At 36.1% G+C, this 18,185-nt stretch overlaps 1 protein-coding gene across 1 annotated transcript in view; it reads left to right on the plus strand.

The window, feature by feature from the left end:
- LOC116507243 (kelch-like protein 32) overlaps positions 1-8,197 on the plus strand; it is a 40,298-nt gene extending 32,101 nt beyond the window's left edge. The window contains exons 5-6 of the mRNA XM_032215266.1: positions 1,265-1,363; positions 8,129-8,197. Of these exons, the coding sequence (XP_032071157.1) occupies positions 1,265-1,363; positions 8,129-8,197 (168 nt within the window). The remainder of the gene's footprint in view (positions 1-1,264; positions 1,364-8,128) is intronic.
- The last annotated feature ends 9,988 nt before the right edge of the window (positions 8,198-18,185 follow it).

Genomic DNA, 18,185 nt, shown 5'->3' on the forward strand with positions numbered 1-18,185 from the left:
CTGTGGTGCGGTCCCGTAACCCGACAGTCCCAGGAGTAGACTCTCTGTGCTGGCCTGACTGGAGAGAGGCGCCACTGTTCCCGCGCTCCTCTCCTGCGGGTCCTCCCTCGCCACGCTGATGACGTGTGTGCGCATGGCACGCACGCCTACCAGCAGCCCCTGCACTCAGAAAGGGGCGGCGGCGATACAGTAAGTGAGTGTGGGCGGGGAGATCACACGTCCCGCCCCCCCCGTTCCTCCATTACAGATTCTTTCATCCTCGACGGCCGTGCAGGAGCCGAGGATGAATCGCATGAAATCCTGTGCGTGTCACCCCAAATGGCTACGCGTGTCAGCACTGACACGCGTGTCATAGGTTCGCCATCACTGTACTAGGACTTACAAAATGCCCAAAAATATTATCAGAAACATTAAAAGAAATACTTAAAGAATGGAGCCAAAAACTAGTAATTACAATATCAATACTGTCAGTAATGATGTCTCCTTCTATAGATAGACTGTGTCCAAAATATATTAATGAAGAAATGACAGATGTGGAACAAATTTTGTCTGAAAAGACAGAGAAAGTACAGAGTGTGGAACTACAAATGACTGTTCAAGAGAATGATTTGGAAAAGGACCCTAGATACAAAAAAGAAACTGGCTGGAATTTTAAAAATTAAAAGGGAAATGCAAAGTGAATGACTTCTAAAGTGTTCTCTTATTGGATCTACAAAAGAGGCTTGTTCGATCCTTGAAGACATATGCAATGGGATAAAGAAGATTAAAGATAAATTAAATCCCAAGACAATATTTGATTGAATTAAAGATTAAAACTCTTAGAACTAAAGGGAAGAAATAAAATTGATTTATTTAATCAAGATTAAAATAAGACATCTATTTTGCACACTTGTGGACTTTTTGTTGATACCAGGATTGAAAAATTGATAATTCATGGATTTGCTTATTAAATGATTAATTAATTATTAGCATACATTTAATTATTTATTTATAATCTTATAAGGTTGAAGAGTTATAAAATATGTTTATATATGTGATGAAGGTTAGAAGTCATTCCTTTTATGTATTTATTTTCTTTTTCTTTATAATATTTCTACTTTTCTTCATCTTTTTCCTGCACTGTTTATTCTTTTCTCTATTTTTTATTTATTTATTATGCTGTCTGAATTTAGTTTTCATTTTACTATTGTAATAAAAATTCTTATTAAAAATTGCATTAAAAAAAGAAATTTTAACGCTTTGGTTTTGTTTTCTTTGCTTAAAGGTTCTGCTGGAGCCAGGAGTGATTCAGGATGTGCTTGCTGCAGGTAGCCATCTCCAGCTGCTGGAAATGCTGAGTTTATGTTCACACTATCTTATCCAGGTAAGGATAATGAAACGGATATTTTTCTTTGTTTTCCTGAGCTCAATTCAAATGTTATATAGGGATGATTTTCAAAGTACTTATAGCTCAACATGGTAATGACCAGGAATTAGCATGGAATTGTCAAAAACAAACCTTGTCAGACAAAGATTTAATAGATAATAGCAATAGCACTTAGACTTATAAACCACTTCACAGTGCTTTACAGCCCTCTCTAAGCAGTTTACATAGTTAGCCTATTGCCCCCCACAATCTGGGCCCTCATTTTACCTACCTCGGAAGGATAGAAGGCTGAGTCAACCTTGAGCCTGGGAAGAACCTGGGAAGAACACCAAATTGCAGTCCGCCAGCAGTCAGCAGAAGTAGCCTGCAGTACTGCATTCTAACCACTGCGCCACTGCAGTTCTTACTAATGAGTAAGGTATATCTTTAATAGATTTAATAGATTATGAATAATATATATCTTTACCCAGGGGTAAAATCCACTTACCTTTGCTACCGGTTCGGTAGCAATGTGAGTGCGCGCATGTTCGCTTTGCTCACAAGATCACCTCTGTGCATGTGCAGGACCTCCCATGCATATGCAGAGCATCAAAAACGTACACCTGCAAAGGTAAGTGAATAGCGAGGGGTGGGGGAATCTGCTGTGCCATGTGACTTAGATTAGCTGGAAAGCAGGAAATCCTGCTTTTTAGCTAATATAAATCATGTGTCACAGCTGATTGTCAGAAAAACCATTTTGCCCGAACTGGTTTCATTTTTTTTACTACAGTTTTGGACGAACTGATCTCAACCTGTAGCATTTCACCCCTGTCTTTACTTCAGTAAGTCATTTGACAAAGCTGTGATTGGCAACAATTAAGTACAGGCTTGGTGGTATGACAATGAAGATACATTGCCTTGAAAACGGTGCTCAAAAACTGCTTATTTAAACATCAGATAAGGTTCCACAAGATTTAGTCCTTTGCTTGTATTATTTAGTCTTCTTTTTAAAAAAGTACATAAGTGATTGGAAGTAATACTTACCAAATCTAAACATGGAAGAAAATTGGGCGAAATAGTTAATACACTAAAAGGCAGAATTAAATTCAAATACCCTAGAATACTGCAATAAAATTCAAATCAGTCTTGATAGTTTAAAGAAAGAGGCTGAAGAACAACATGATATTTAATAATTTATTTATTCTTAATTATTATAGGAAATACCTATAATAAATACTGACTTTTATTAGCCCTACAACTTGAAATGAAATACATTCATAGTTAAATTCTTTTGTTTAAGATAGAGGTGGTGATTCAGCCTTACCTAATTCATTTTTAAAGAATGTCATTATTAGCACTTTAGTACAATTTCCTGCTCCATCCAGAGATCCAAATTAAGTGATTCACAATAAGTTGAAAAAATAGCCTCTCTGGGAATTTTTTCAACTATTGAACTGCTCATAACTTTTTTATTTTTTGTCTTAATATTAAACTAGAATAGATTTCATAAAACAAATAAATTGTTCCATGTCTTGACATAATTGATATAGGACATATTTCTTTGTTATGACATCTGTTTAGGCATTTATAGAAGGGTTATCATAATTCATCCATCACCATTATCAATTCTATTTGCAAGGCTAAACATTCCCAGAACTTTTTATTTATTTTATAGGATTTATTTTAAATCTTCTAATCATACATATTATTCCACCTAGACTATATCCTCTTTAAAGAGTGCTGGTGTCAGGTGGACAAATACTTAATGTATAATCAGACCACTGAAAAATAAAACAAGATCAATACTATTTGAAAACTATACTTTTAAAATTGGGCCTAAAATCGATCCGTGTATTTTACATTCATAATACCTTGTTTACTTAAGGTCAGTTATTAATCAATTACTTTTCTAAGATATTTTTCACAAGCATAATTGGCTAACTGAGTATCTTCCATGGTGTATTTGCCTATTTAAATTCTGTTTCCTAAATGAAGTTCTTTTCATTTCTTTGTGTTAAATATAATTTTGTTTTTAGTGGATATATTTTCTATATATATTTCAATATATACACCTTTTAAGCCCATATTGGTAGAGAATTAATATCATTTTCACTCTATTATATAACAAAGGTTAACAAATATGCCCAGTGATATTCTTAAAATGAGGAAAATAAAAATCATCATCAAAATATCAAAGTTACAGTATAAGTGATATATAATCCAGGAACAAATCTGGATATTTGTTTTGTCCTTCAAATTTAGTTTGTTAATCTGTTTAAAATATTTAACTGGAACCACCTAAAAGGCATATAAAACTTGATGAAAAGTAATTTTAATGACCGCTTTTCATAGTGGTCTTTATACCTTATTTCCTCTGGATCATACATAAATATTTTTGTGCACAAAATATTTTCTATTGATTTTCTGAGAGATAATAATTTCCAGGTATTTAATTAATTCAGGATGATGCACAGAGTTTATGTTTTTATCTATATCCATTAGGACCTTCTTTACACTACAGTATTTGATTTATAGAGTTTATTGGTTTTGTATTGGTTTTGTATGCCGCCCACTTCCGAAGGACTCCGGGCGGCTTATAATAAAAAGGGAAGGGGGATAAATAAGACAATACAAAATTTAAAATACAACAACATTCACAATTAAAGTGGGGCTGGATACTTCAACAGCCCCAGGCCTGCCGGAACAGCCAGAACTTAGTAGCTTTACGGAAGGCCGGGAGGGTAGTAAGGGTCCGGATCTCAATGGGGAGATCGTTCCAGAGGGCCGGAGCTGCAACAGAAAAGGCCCTCCCCGGGGGGTCGCCAGCCGGCATTGGCTGGCAGATGGAATCCGGAGGAGGCCAAGTCTGTGCGATCGAATCGGTCTTTGGGAGATAATTGGCAGGAGGCGGTCTCTCAGGTACCCAGGTCCAATGCCATGCAGGGCTTTAAAAGTAATGACTAGCACCTTGAAGCCTGTCCGGAGACCAATGGGCAACCAGTGCAGCTCGCGGAGGATAGGTATAACGTGGGTGTACCTAGGTGCACCCACAATCGCTCGCGCGGCTGCATTCTGGACTAACTGATTCCTATTGATTATATAGACAGAATATTAATCCTATATCTATGGAGTCCTTGGTGCTCTACAAGGTTGTTTGCTTGCAAATCTTTCCTTATCAGACTCGGTAGCAACTTTAACACTGAAATATTACGTAGTTTGGTAAGGAAAGATCTGCAAGGAAACAGCCAAGCTTGGAGAACAAGAGGAACTTCACCGTTCAACCCTGAGCTACAACATTTTCTACTGCTACCCAATAACTGTTTAATTTTTGCAAATTTACAGAAAGAATGTGAATACTCATTAAAAAAAAAACCCATAATATTATCTATATGTAACAGCAACTTACATTCAAATTTGGGTAATGAATTCCTTGAATTTCCCCAGTTTGTCTTATTAAGCATAGTGAGGTTTTAACATGAAATTAAGGGAGATAAAAGAATCCTTGATACGTGCCACTTTGCAATTTAAGTACCAGTGAGATAATCCCATTAGTAATTACTTGAGCAGAGGGATTAGAATAATAAGCTGTTATCTATGAAATAATTTCTGTAGGAAATCTAAACTTCTTCATTTCTTGAACTAAAACATAATTTGCAGGACTGTATATCGAGAGCTTTTTCTTTTTCTATACCCAACAAAGCTAAAAGCACTGATAGGTGTTTACTAACAAACAAAACTAGTATATAAATGGTAAGTTTAATTTTATCTGGGTCATGACGTATTTATAGAATCAGATTACATAAGATTGTTATTGTAGGTAAATAAACTTCTCTAATCTTCTTGCAATACATCCGTTAAAAATTTAGCAATAACGCTTAATAGAGATACCAACTGTAATCTGCAGTGGATCAGGTCCTTATCAGCTTTCAAACTTTCAGTTATATAAGCTTCATAATAAGAAAATGACTCCTTTCTCACCCTCAATAAATATTTAATATATTTCAAAAGTATAGTGATTCTTTTTTATCTATTCTATAGATTCTCCATCTGGCCCAGGGCCTTTCTGGGTATTGTTATATCAATAATCTCATAGATTTTTCTGTATGTTGTAGACACAACTAATTTCTCTTAGTTAAGATTTCTGGATGACTTATTGCATTTTTAAAGAAATTGCTTGTTGCCCATAACTCTATTAGGGTGGCACAGTGGCTCAATGGTTAAGATGCTGAGCTTGTTGGCTGGAAAACTGGCAGCCCAGGTTCAAGACCTAAATGCCACATGATGGGGTGAGCTCCCAAATTCTCCCCAACTCCTGTCAAACTAACAGTTTGAAAGCATGCAAATGTGAGTAGATAAATAGGTACCACTTCGGTGAGAAGGTAACAGTGCTCTGTGACATCTTGCTGGCTACATGACTGAGGAAATGTCTTTGGATAGGATAGTTCAATGGCCTTGAAACAGAGATGAACACCGCCCCGTATAGTCAGCAACGACTAGCGGAGTAAAATCTGCAGGGAGTCCTTTTTTATAACTCTATTTGCTGAAATATAAAACCTAAAAGTTGAAAATGAATTTCATTATAATTTCTTTGAATTAGCCAATTGAATCCTTAATAGACATTTTGTTACCTTTCTTCAGAAGTTTAGGTGAAAACCCAATAACTGCCTGTTCCAATATGTTTGTTTCATTGGTTTTATTCCATATTCCATTTCCAATGCATATAATTGATCTGACTATAATTTAACGAATCTAAAACATAATATGCATTCTGAGTTTGATTTGTAGAATACACTTTCAGTGCTTCTTTTAATTCCAGTTTTCATATTCTATGCTGCAGCGCACACATCTTTTTCCTCCAGGAGGTGTAGGCTATTATCTCACCATAAATATATGCTTATCCCAATCTGCCCTTTCTATTTATTTGAGGGGGAAAAAAGGGAAAAAACCCACTATATCTCTTTTTTGGTGGTGGTTCAACAAATTGAGAGTCTTACAGCAAAGAATTATTAAAATACCATCTGATGAGATTCTACTTTTCAAAACCAATGATAATACTACTGGTGTGTGATCAGAAATGAGCTTGTTTAATTTAGTTTGTTATGGTTGTAGATCAGAGTAACTTAAAATAATAAAATAGGTACATCAAAATTGAAACATGAGTAAAATAATATATCAGAACCCATATGAAAATTACATTAACATAAAATACTTGCATGTATGCTATCTGAAACAACTGTTTACATTCCATCATAGCCAGTATAGAGAAACTGGCTGTATTTCCTGAGATTTCTACCTCATGATCAGCTCACAGGAAACTGAGAGATCATTGTCAATCCTGCTTAAATATTGAGTTGTGGTGGGAGAAATGCATACAGACACACACTGAATTTCTCTATGAAAGAATACAGTGCAACACTGCAACACTGCATGATCTACAATTTTGATTTTCCCCTACCTAAAAGTCAAAAATAGCTGCTATTCTTTAGGAACGTTGCAAGATCTGTTCTGTACAAGAGTAGACAGATGAACAGTTACAGTGGCCAATGTAACAGTTTTTCTTATGAAATTAAATTAAAATTAATTTAAATGAATAGATGACCCATGCTACATATGCTTGAGTTTCAAAGAATGCTATTCCAGTCTCTGCTGAAAGGACTGAGTTTCAGATGTATTGTGGAATCAGGAATATAACCTTTTAAAAATCCAACTGAACAACTTCTAAAACCCTTTTTTTCTTGTAACACATATTTGAAAAGCACAAGATAGCTATGCTTCCAACTTTGACTTTCAACACTTTCTGTTCACTAGATACCAAATATAGTTACCTTCTTTCATATGAAAAAAGTCTAAAAATGTTCACTTTCCATTCATTAATCCTGTTGGGAGATTAATACATATTATAATTTTTTTCCATGCAGGATTCATATTAATTCTTCCTGCATTTTAAACAGGTTTCATTTAAAAGTTGCCTTTTCTTTCATGATTATTTTCCCCTCAAGATTAGTTGTTGAAGCTATCAAATGATTTGTCCCACTTTCAGAAGTCTCATTTATCTTTTTTCATTCACTAATTTCTCAGTTTTCATCATAAACAAATCAGTCATGCTTTTGGTTCATTCCTTTTTTTCATATGTATGTCTAAATTAGATGTATTCTTAAACTAGGTATCTGAAACTTATCATTTTCTCTGATGTTCATCTCTCCTCATTCTCATTCATTCTTAGTCTCCAAATGGCCTAGGTACTCTTTTTGCATTCAGCTCACATCTGTTCCGGGTGTTATGGATTTTTTCTCCAAACTCATTCCCTATTCTTCTATTTTCACTATTCACTAGAACACAACAAGTAGTTATCACTAATCTAAGGTTTCATACTCCATCAGTAACAAACTGGATGATACCGATGCATACTTTCTGGTACTTATTACATTATCTTTTTTCATTTAATGTATGCTTTACTTTCCTGCATGCATTCTTCAATTCTATTTCACAAAACCAAACTATCTCCATGCATACCTATGGCATTGTTTATCTTTCTTTTTTATTTTACAAAAGCCTAACATATCTATTTTGCTTGTCTGTTTTCCTTTATTCATGAATTTATGAGGGGGTCTTTGGTGCTCTCTGAGCTTAGTTGCATTCTTGCAGACATTTTGTTACCCAAACTAGGTAACATCATAAAAAAACAGGCAAGCTCAGAGAGTACCAATATCTCCCCATTTCAGCCCTGAGCTACAAATATTCTCCTTTATTAGTATCATTAATTTATGCCTTTTCTTTTCTTAGATACAAATTACAATGTGCTCCATATACCTTAGTCATCAGTGGATAGCTAATCACCTTCACAGCTTATGATGATGATAATGCTGAAAAGAATATAATGCTTAGTTTGGTCATCTTTTATCCAAAAGCCATGGTTAACCTCAGTGAAGGACCCATTCTGCTATGCCGGCAAAGCTCTATAATGCTGAAACTACTTTGAAAACAACAATATAATATTGTTTTCTCCATTTCATTATTTAGGAGGTACATGCACTCAGGGTGTAGTCAAAGATGAACCATCCCAATGCCTTGGACTGGCCAACCCTTTGCACAAAATTTGGTCCTCATGGTTCTTTCTATTTACGCCCAGTATTTGCTCCCTGTTACGGAGTTTTCAGAATTGCTTACAAGAAGATATAAATCTATTTGAATTCAATTTTTTAAAAAAGTAATTTAATACAAATTTAAAAATAATTTAAGAAAGTAATTAGAATTTAATTTATCAAAACAAGAAAACTCTTAACAGTGTAATATTAATTTCCACAAAATAAAAAGTCCTGATTTATGACTGTCTGTAGGTTTTGCCTTTAACTAATAGATTTCACAGGGTGAATAATTCTTTTCCTTTAAAAAAAAAGGCAAACGAGATAGGAGTCATTGGATAAAGCAACTTCCTTATGGATACGTATCAAGAACTTGCATTTGAATATTCCTTGGTTCTGGTATAATGAGATTAGTACTAAATGATATTGAACTGTACATATTCCATGCAATATATGCTTTAATTTATATTTTTGATAAGGAGAACTGATCAATATATGTAATTAAGAGGTATCTCTTATCCCTTGAAACCATCACATTTCAACTAAGAGAACTTGCTTGAAGAAGAGCATCAGATTATAAAGAGTTCCAGAGTATCCAAGAACTGTCCTTTTTAGAAAAATCCCTTTTATTATTACCAATGAACAGTAGATGGCAGTATGAGTCCACTAGTCTGAATAAATTAAAGCATTAGAAAGGAGGAAAAAATGAAAAGAAATTATTTATTTTGCTCCATATTAGTCTTGTGACCTAATCAGTAAAAAAGTCATTATTCACACAACACTGGGCAATATGCATTGTAATTTTTAACAAATAATGGGGAACTGTTAACGGTTTCGCAGGAAATACAGCCCTGTCTTGTGCAGCAATGGTCATTTATCATTGCACTTTGTGAAATCTCTCATTTGTTCTAATTTGAATGTAAATGACTCTAAGGTTTTACAAATAAGGTGACAGACTCACATAAATGTAATTGCAGGGTTCATCTCTCTCTTTTTATATATCACTCATTAAGTTATGAATTAAATACATCGTATTAAACCAGGGGCATGTCCAATGATGATATTGTAATGGCAAATTACTCCATGCTATTAGAGGTGTATTTTTTATTCATGGACATTAATTTGTCATTAAACGGCATTAGTTTAGCACTTTTATGGGAGACGTGACCTGAAAGAGGAGACTTGCTGCTGTAATGCAAGAGAAGAGAATATGAATACTAGATACATGTCACTCTTTAAGCTCTTCAAATGAAATGGAGAAAATTTATATCAGCTTCTCTAGGCCTAACCACCTACATGAACACATTCTTTTTAAATTGGTTTTTATCCATGTTCAGAGACATCTCTGAAGAATGAGTAGCCTTCATTTAAAAAATCCTGCTTCCCATTCAAAAGCTATGGAGAGAGATGAAGATGGGAAAATGTTAAGTTCATCTTCACAAGTCTCCCAATCTTTGCTGAGTTTTGATTGAGTACTCCTTTCAGCTATCAAAAAGAGTGACAATAATCTATTTTGCTTTTAGGAAAAGTACCGTATTTTTCAGAGTATAAGACGCACCGTTTTTCCTCAAAAAAGAGGCTGAAAATCTGGGTGCATCTTATACATCAAATACAGCATTTTTTGCCTCCCAAAGTGCCGCCCCTTTGCCAAAATGGCTGTGCATATCCTTATGGAGGCTTTCAGAGAGCTCCTGGGGGTTGGGGCAGGAATGAGCAAAAAACGGGCCGTTTCCCCCCCCCCCCCAGCAGCACTCTATAAACCTCCATGAGGGTATGCATGCAATTTTTTTGACAAAAAGCGGGCCCGTTTTTGCGAAAAACGGGTCAGTTTTTGCTCATTTTTGTCCTTCCAGGAGCACTCTGCAAGCCCTCCCCCAGGGCTATTTATGCCTTTTTAAAAAAAATGGGCCTGTTTTTGCGAAAAACGGGCCATTTTTGTGAGGTTTGCAGAGTGCAAAAAGTCCCCCCCCCTTTTGGAAAGCTCTTTGATTGATGAGAATTACATTGATCAAGTGCTGTGCCAGCAGAAACAAAGTCTTAGGTGCTGTAGATTGTCAGCGATTTCCTTCTCCAGCACATGGATAAATATGCCTGGAAACATCTACCTACCTACCTACCTACTCTCTCTCTCTCTCTCTCCTCCCTACCTACCTACTGTAGTTCTCTCTCCTTCTGTCCCTCTCTATCCCTCTATCTACCGACCTACTTTTTTTTAAAAAAATGGCTCTTTAAAAACCTTGGTGCGTCTTATACTCCAGTGCATCTTGTACTCCGAAAAATACGGTAACTTTTCCATAACAATATTGTGTACCATAACTGTTGTGACTCAGCAGATGTCTGCTGTGAGTCTTTTTGGGATACAAGATTCATTATGCAGCTGGGGCTTGTTAGAGGCAGGTTTGGAGATAAAAGGACGGATGCTGCCACGCCCTAGTGGCAGGAGTCAACGTTCCTTCGTGCGTTCCTTGATCCTTGATCGTGGTTTCTTTGATGTACACTTGGAAAAGTGGTTTGACTTCTGAAACCCTGATTTGTAGAGACTTTGGAAGAAGGGCTTTGCTTTCGTTTGATTCACCTTGTATTGAAGTAAGAAAGATTTATGTTTCAGTCCGTTATCTTCTGGCAGAGACTTTAATTAGTTTATTTTGGGGCTTGAAGCCAGTTTGAACTGAGAACTGATAAAGAAAGTTCCTTTTAACTTTATTTGTCTGGCCGTTTGTTAAGAGCCGTGAAGGGGGGACAGAAACATAACAATATTGTATACCTGAATAGAAAACAAAAATCCAAAATGTTGCCTTTATTTCAAAAACAACCCTATTTGGATTTAATTGACTCTTAGAAATATTTAACCAACAGTTAAATTTATGGGAGAAAGGAAGACTTTGGGCACAAAGAATTAATTTTTAACACTCTGTCCACCCTTCCTTCTCTTCAGTTCTGCCAGTGAAGAGTCACAGAGTATTTGAAGTAGGTGGCATCTGTATGCATCAATAAGTGGTTGTGTATCAATGGTTTGTGATGGATATATACTAAACATGACAAAAGATACTGTCAGCCTCTGTTTTGTTCCTTGCTGCCATTCGGCTGCCATTGAAACGGGGAGGGGGGCATTGTATTTTGGTGGGGAAATGTCAGTGCAGGAGTTCCTGTGAAAAGGGAGTTGTTCTCACCGTCTACTGTGCATGCTGCAGATAGAGGATTTGCCGCCAAGGCCAACTGTCTGACATATCAGCCTGATGATGCTTTTTGAAGATGTCTCCCACATGACACCTGTGGGGTGTACTGATTGGACTATGGGATGGGGTTACCAAGGGGAAGGGCTTGGGTCACATATTGATATCTATGATTACGCACGCTTTTGCCTCAGATCTTGCTTTGCCTAGCTACTATCTACTCATAACCAGTAAAAGTACTCTTAATTCTGCAAAAAGGAGTTGAGTGGTTTCTTTCTTGGTTACTGAGGGAAGCAGCCCTGAGAGATACTATATGGGAGGAAAATGAACCCTCAAGTCCCAAGATTTTTCAGTCTCTCAACCAAGGTTAAAAAAACCTTCCTTTTTCTAGTATTCTTCAGGCATTGAAGGAAACAAGGGAGATCAAAGTTAAAGCACATGGGCATACCTAAATTAAAGCAAAGAAGTATAATTAGCACTGAAGTGACAACAAGCCAAATACCGAAAAGAGAAACAAAGGCAAAATGGTGAAGAAAATCAAGAGAGGGAATACGAGAAGCCAAGGGATGCATCTGAATATTTAACCGCACTTATGGGATAATAATACCATTATATTTGCCATTGTCTCTAAGAATTAAGTCTTTTAGGACATTTCCCCAAATACCAGTGGTGGTGAATTGAAGATGCCAGAAAACACTTAACATTTGGTCTAATTCCTTTTTGTGTCCTGGGTTTGCCCCTTGTAAAGCATTTCTATTCATAGAGGTAAAATGACATTTAAGACTTTGAGAAGAGTTGATATAGCTGTGGTGTTTCAATTCCTATTTTCACTAAGACTGACTGATTCTCTGAAACATTTCCGTGAAATCTAAAAAAGAATATCATAGAGAATCTTAAATGGCTTTTCTGAATTCAGTTGTAGGCTTAAATTTCTTTTTACTGCATTTTGCATTTAGTAAATCTAAAAAATACTATGTTATTCCTTTCTGTCTTCAAGCATGTGTAATTGCGCATATGTATTTGGGACAGAGGGAAAAATTATATATATTTTATGTATGATTTCCACATAATTTTAGTAAATTGTCCACTGAATTACATGTGTATTATATACATATATTGGAAATGGAGCAGTAATACCTTGACTTACAACTGTTCTCTAATCCAAAAAAAGCAGGTGGAGTAACAACTGGGTATGATGCCTTGGATATTAATGGCTTGGCTCAGCAATGGAATTCTAAAGCTGTATACACTTTTTCTGTCTTAATTATGCATTCATTAGAAGCTTTTATACCCAACAGAATAAAGTAAATATTTTTTGATCTCTGTAGTGTGCTCCCAGATTGTAGATTTGCACAGCAGGGTCTTGATAATCTGAATAAATTGTATTTCCCCAAGGAGTTTATCTTTCAAATAAGGTCATAAAGAAGTACAGCCTCTCCCCATAGTTCTCCTTGTGTTTTTCTTTCCTTTTTATAGCACAGCACACAGGAACAGAGGTATATTGTACTCAGTTCAGTTGTGTGCATGGTTGTGATTAACTTTCATTTATCAGCCTCTTATTGATATACATCCTTTTCTGTGGCATATGCAGTGATTTTTAAAAAAACAACAACAAGGAAAAACAAATGTAAAATATGAAATAATACTAAAAGAAAAAAATCATTTGTTGTTATCCTATGTAGTATTTATATCACTGTTGCTGTGTGTGTGTGTGTCTGTGTGTGTGTCTGTGTATATGTATATATTCATACTGTAAGGAAATACCTATTTGGATCTGCATGTCATATAAATGTATAAAACATGTACCACATTGTGAATTAAGAGAAACACTCTGAAAAATATCTTGATAGTTAATTCATGTTGCCAATCTAATATGATAAAATTATTTATCAATGTATCTTCATTGTTAAATTTCTCAGTAAACTATTCTTATGCATGTTTAGTCAAAGCTAAGGCTCAATAAATTCAATAGTGTTTCCAGAAAATTGTTATATTAACATTGAAAAGTATGTTTTATTGTTTATGATAAACTTCTAAGACATATTGGTGGTTGGCACTATGCATAGTCTAATCAATAATAATACAGTATTATAATTATAGTACACCCATTGTCAGCCCTAATTACTATGTAATCTTTGCACACTGAATAAATGTTAATTTGTATAATAAATAAATGAGAAATTTGTACATGATTTAAGGAGAGAGTATAATATCCTTGTTTGGAATTTGTTACATTTAGTTGAATTCTACCATGAAACTATAAGGAGAGCAATTTCAGTTTAGTTGCATGCTCTGTTTTAATTATAAGGAAATAAGCAAGGTAGTTATAACACATGTTTGTTTATTTATTACTACATTTTGCATGCTGCCTGTTATTGTGAGTGTTGAAAAGTGCAATAGCCTGTTTTCAATAGTGACTGTGGTGAATGATTAGCAGTGAGCTTGTTTACTTGTCAGACTTAAGAGTGAGCCTAGAGGCTAGTGATTCCGTGTAAGATTTGAAAACTGAATGGGGAAAATTGTTGTCTCCTGAAGTTTTCGGTGGTATTACAATCCCACCTAAAAGCAACAGTAGAGCAGCATAGGTTAATAGAGATTGGAATGCAGGCTGTTGAGTTAGAGAAAGAGGACAATGCAGAATGTTGAGATGGGTCAATGTAGAAGATTAAGGGAACAAGGGAATGTGCTTGGGAATCTCTAAAACAAGTTACCTGAAAGGATACAATAAATTGTTGTATGTTGTCTCCTGAAGTTTTCGGTGGTATTACAATAAATTGTGAGTTGCAAGAAACAGCTCTGACTGGATTTCAGGCTGGGTTTTTATACAATCATTAGATTTGGGCAACATGTAACATTTGATTCAAATTATGTTTTATGAAATAATTATTTTGAATCAATATTTTGAAACAATTCTTACCATCGAATCAAGTACTTTTTAATCTTTTTTTTTAAAAAAAATCTGGAATGATGGAGATTTGATGACATTTTGACTTTGTAAAGTCTCAGACAATGTGAATGTGGACTAAGCACAGAGGTGTGTGATGTCTGACACTAACACAACAATTTGAAGGCTGGTATGCAGTCTTTTTTTCATTCTTGCAATTTCAAATTTATAAGGGGTGGAAGGGCAATATTTCCAAAAAATGTGATTATGATACCTTTGAAAATATCCAGCTGAAACTGTGGAAGGATTAATTTTCTCAGAAAGGTTCACGATCCCTGCTATTTTCACCCAGTTATGCCTAAAAAGAAGACTCTGCAGGCATTTTGATACTTCCTCAATATATGTTAACATTCTTTTATCAAAAAATAAAAAAATGTGAATCAGTCTGAGTCAAATCAGATTTCATTTTTAAAATTCAAACTGGAACTTGTCTAACTTAGATACTGCTAATTGTTGCTACTTTTCACTGGTTAGAACCCATGTCACTTAAATAATAATGTAATTGTACAATAATTTAAGGGGATGTGGTGACTCAGTGGCTAAGATGCTGATCTTGTCGATCAGAAAGATTGACAGTTTGGCTGTTCGAATCCTAGTGCCGCATAATGGAGTGAGCTCCCATTACTTGTCCTAACTTCAGCTAATCTAGCAGTTCGAAAACATGTAAAAATGCAAGTAGAAAAATAGGAACCACCTTTGGTGGGAAGATAACAGCATTCCATGTGCTTTCAGTGTTCAGTCATGCCCGGCCACATGACCACGAAGATGTCTTCGGACAGTGCTTGCTCTTCGACTTTGAAAGGGAGATGAGCACCGGTTCCTAGCATGTGCGAGGGGAACCTTTACCTTTACAATAGTTTAACGTATGTAGGAGATTTGCACTTCTTGTATGAATATCCTTGGTCCACAGGAACATAGGCAAGGATAAGAACCATTCTGGTTAACAACCTGAACTAGTAATACCTCAAAAACTTTGGGCATTCATTTCAATGTACAGAACACAGCTGTCTATAAGAACTATCACAAATAAATACATTCATAGTGTTGGAAAGAGCCGTTCAGACCATTGAATGTAAACTTTATAAATACTATGATCCAGGCTGAAGTGATCCAAACAGATCTTCAATCTTCCACTTGAACACATTCCAATATAAATTAGCTCATTATGTTTCTTGATATTTGGTTCCATTATCAAATTGCTCTTACTACTAGGACTTGATCTTTAAATTTTACAATAATTCAGAACCTGACTTTTTTAAAGCTAGGAGTTGCAATAAAAAAGCAAGTTGGAATTGGTTTGTGATTGTGAGAATGTCCTGAGTGAGAATTAGAGGGTTTTCTGAGAGATTAACATGGCAATAGTTCACAGCGTATGTGAAAGTCAACCATGAGCAAAGTCCTTTAGATGACTTTGTGGTTCAGTATAGACCAGGGCTAGGGCTATTTGCCTATCTACAATCAGTGGTGAGCCAGAATGGAGTAATTGCACCTAAATATTTCTGATCAGTTATTGGTGGTATGCTGTGATAAGCTGGAGACACTGTCACTCATCTGATGAACATTTGTCAGTAGTGTGCTGGCAACAGCGTTGGAACTGACTGTTGTTCAGGTGATGGTGACTAGTTTAGTTGGAGTATCTTTACTTGTGGCGGTGGTGCTGGCAAATCCCGGGTTACCTCCCTTAGAGTTTTGGTGGCCGTGAGCACCCAATGACAGTTTTGAGTAACACTGGGAGCATGAGTAGTATGGTGCACTGACTACAGGATTTATTTGTGTTTTGTGTTGCCATAACCCCCCCCCCCCCACATTGGCAGTAACTATCTTATCTCTTAATAAGCCATAACAGAACTCAGAGGCATTGGAAGATTTGTGGACTGTTCTATTTTACAGGGGCATCATGGTTTTCCATTTTCTAGATAAGGATAGGACCTGCGATCCACATCAAAAGTGGGCATTGGTGGACATTGTTGAGAAATGGTTGTGTCTGGACTATATTTGTTTTTTTCAGTGAGACATAGAGAATGATAGTGATTCCCCCAGTACTTCAGGTAGGCATTTCTGAATATAATTTACTCTAGTTATCTTGAAGAGAGAAAGAGTAGAGGATGATGCTGTATCCCCAAAACCTGGTGAATCAGCTAATTGAATGTTTGTGGTCTTAAGGGGGTCCTTTGTTCAAAAGAAAAGAGGATAGGGATTGGGTGAACACAAATGTATTAGAGGGAGGAGCAAGGCGGTAACATAGTGGGGAGGGATGTGGTGGAATATGCAATTCAGCTGATGAAGCTGCATGCCAAAAAATGGTCTGCTAAGTTGGCACGATACATACAGCTGATTGGATAACCTACTTTTCAGCCAGCAACAAGCCTTTTGGAAACAGAATGATATGATAAAAGTTGTATTAATTCTTGGAGTTAACTGAAGCATGGCTTAACATAGTTACCTGGAAGGATTAGAATTTGGCAGTCCTGAAGAAGTGATTGAAATGCAGTCACATGTGTATTAGACTCTTTATCTCTCCTGGTTGATTAAGGTTTCCCAGGAGATATTTGTAGTTGCCTTCAGGTAAATCTAGTGGTGTTGATTATTTCCTTGAGGGATAGACTGGTTCTTCCAGCTCTTAAAAAGTAGTGGTCTGTCCTGTTCTAAAGAAACCCAAAAAACAAAACCCACTCCTCCATCCAGCAGTCCTGGACAGCAAATAGGTAGACAGTTTGCATCTCTATTGGCTACAAAGGAAAAATATTATGCAGACAGACAAATTTTGCAGTTGGAATTCAGTTTGAGATACAGTACTGGGCTAGTATTGATTGCACTTGGTAGATGACCTGTGCAGGATCATGATTGGTGATAGTACAAATATATTATAAAACTAGATAGCTCAAGATGGGAAAACAGGAATTTTGAGCTATGTGTCTGCTTGGATTTCGGCTGTGGAGGTCCAGGCAGGTACGGATCAGCAGGGAGCTCTTTCAGCTAGCCTCCAGAGACAAAAAGGAGTACTCTCAGCAGGCAGCAGCAGCTTGCAATCTTCCCTGCTGGCTTCCCCATTAACTTTCTAGGGAAGCCTGCAGAGAAAATTGCAAATGACAATCACATGATCACGGGGCACTTGACAACTGGTTGAAAATGCAAAAGCACTCAGATTGTGTTCATGTGACTGCAAGGGAGGATTGTAACATTTTATGATGGTCATAAATGCTTTTCCGCCGGCAAAAGCCCCCTTGAGAGGCTTTCGTAACGTTGAATAGTCATTAAGCGAAGACTATCTGTATGTTTCTGGCTTGCCCTCATTCGTGCTGTATTTTTGTTGCATTGTTGGGTTTTTGTTGTTGTTATTTGTCATTTTGTTTTTCCTTTTAAGCCCATGTCACCCAGAATTGCTGTTCACTAGTTGGGTGGCTATATCAATCATTCAAATAAAAAAAATTCAACCCATTTTCTATATTCTGTTTCTGGTATGAAAGAAAACATGCCTCAACCATCTTCTGTGTAATATGATAGTGAAAGAGGGCTATCGTCTCTCCCTTGACTCATCTTTTTTCAAGGCCAAACATACCCAGTTCCCTCAATGTCTCTTCATTAGGGTTAGTTTCTAATCTCTTGATAATTTTTGTTGCTGAAAATGTGCTTCATTTCAG

This window comes from Thamnophis elegans, chromosome 4 (assembly GCF_009769535.1).
Source record: "Thamnophis elegans isolate rThaEle1 chromosome 4, rThaEle1.pri, whole genome shotgun sequence".
Classification (NCBI taxonomy): Eukaryota; Metazoa; Chordata; class Lepidosauria; order Squamata; family Colubridae; genus Thamnophis; species Thamnophis elegans.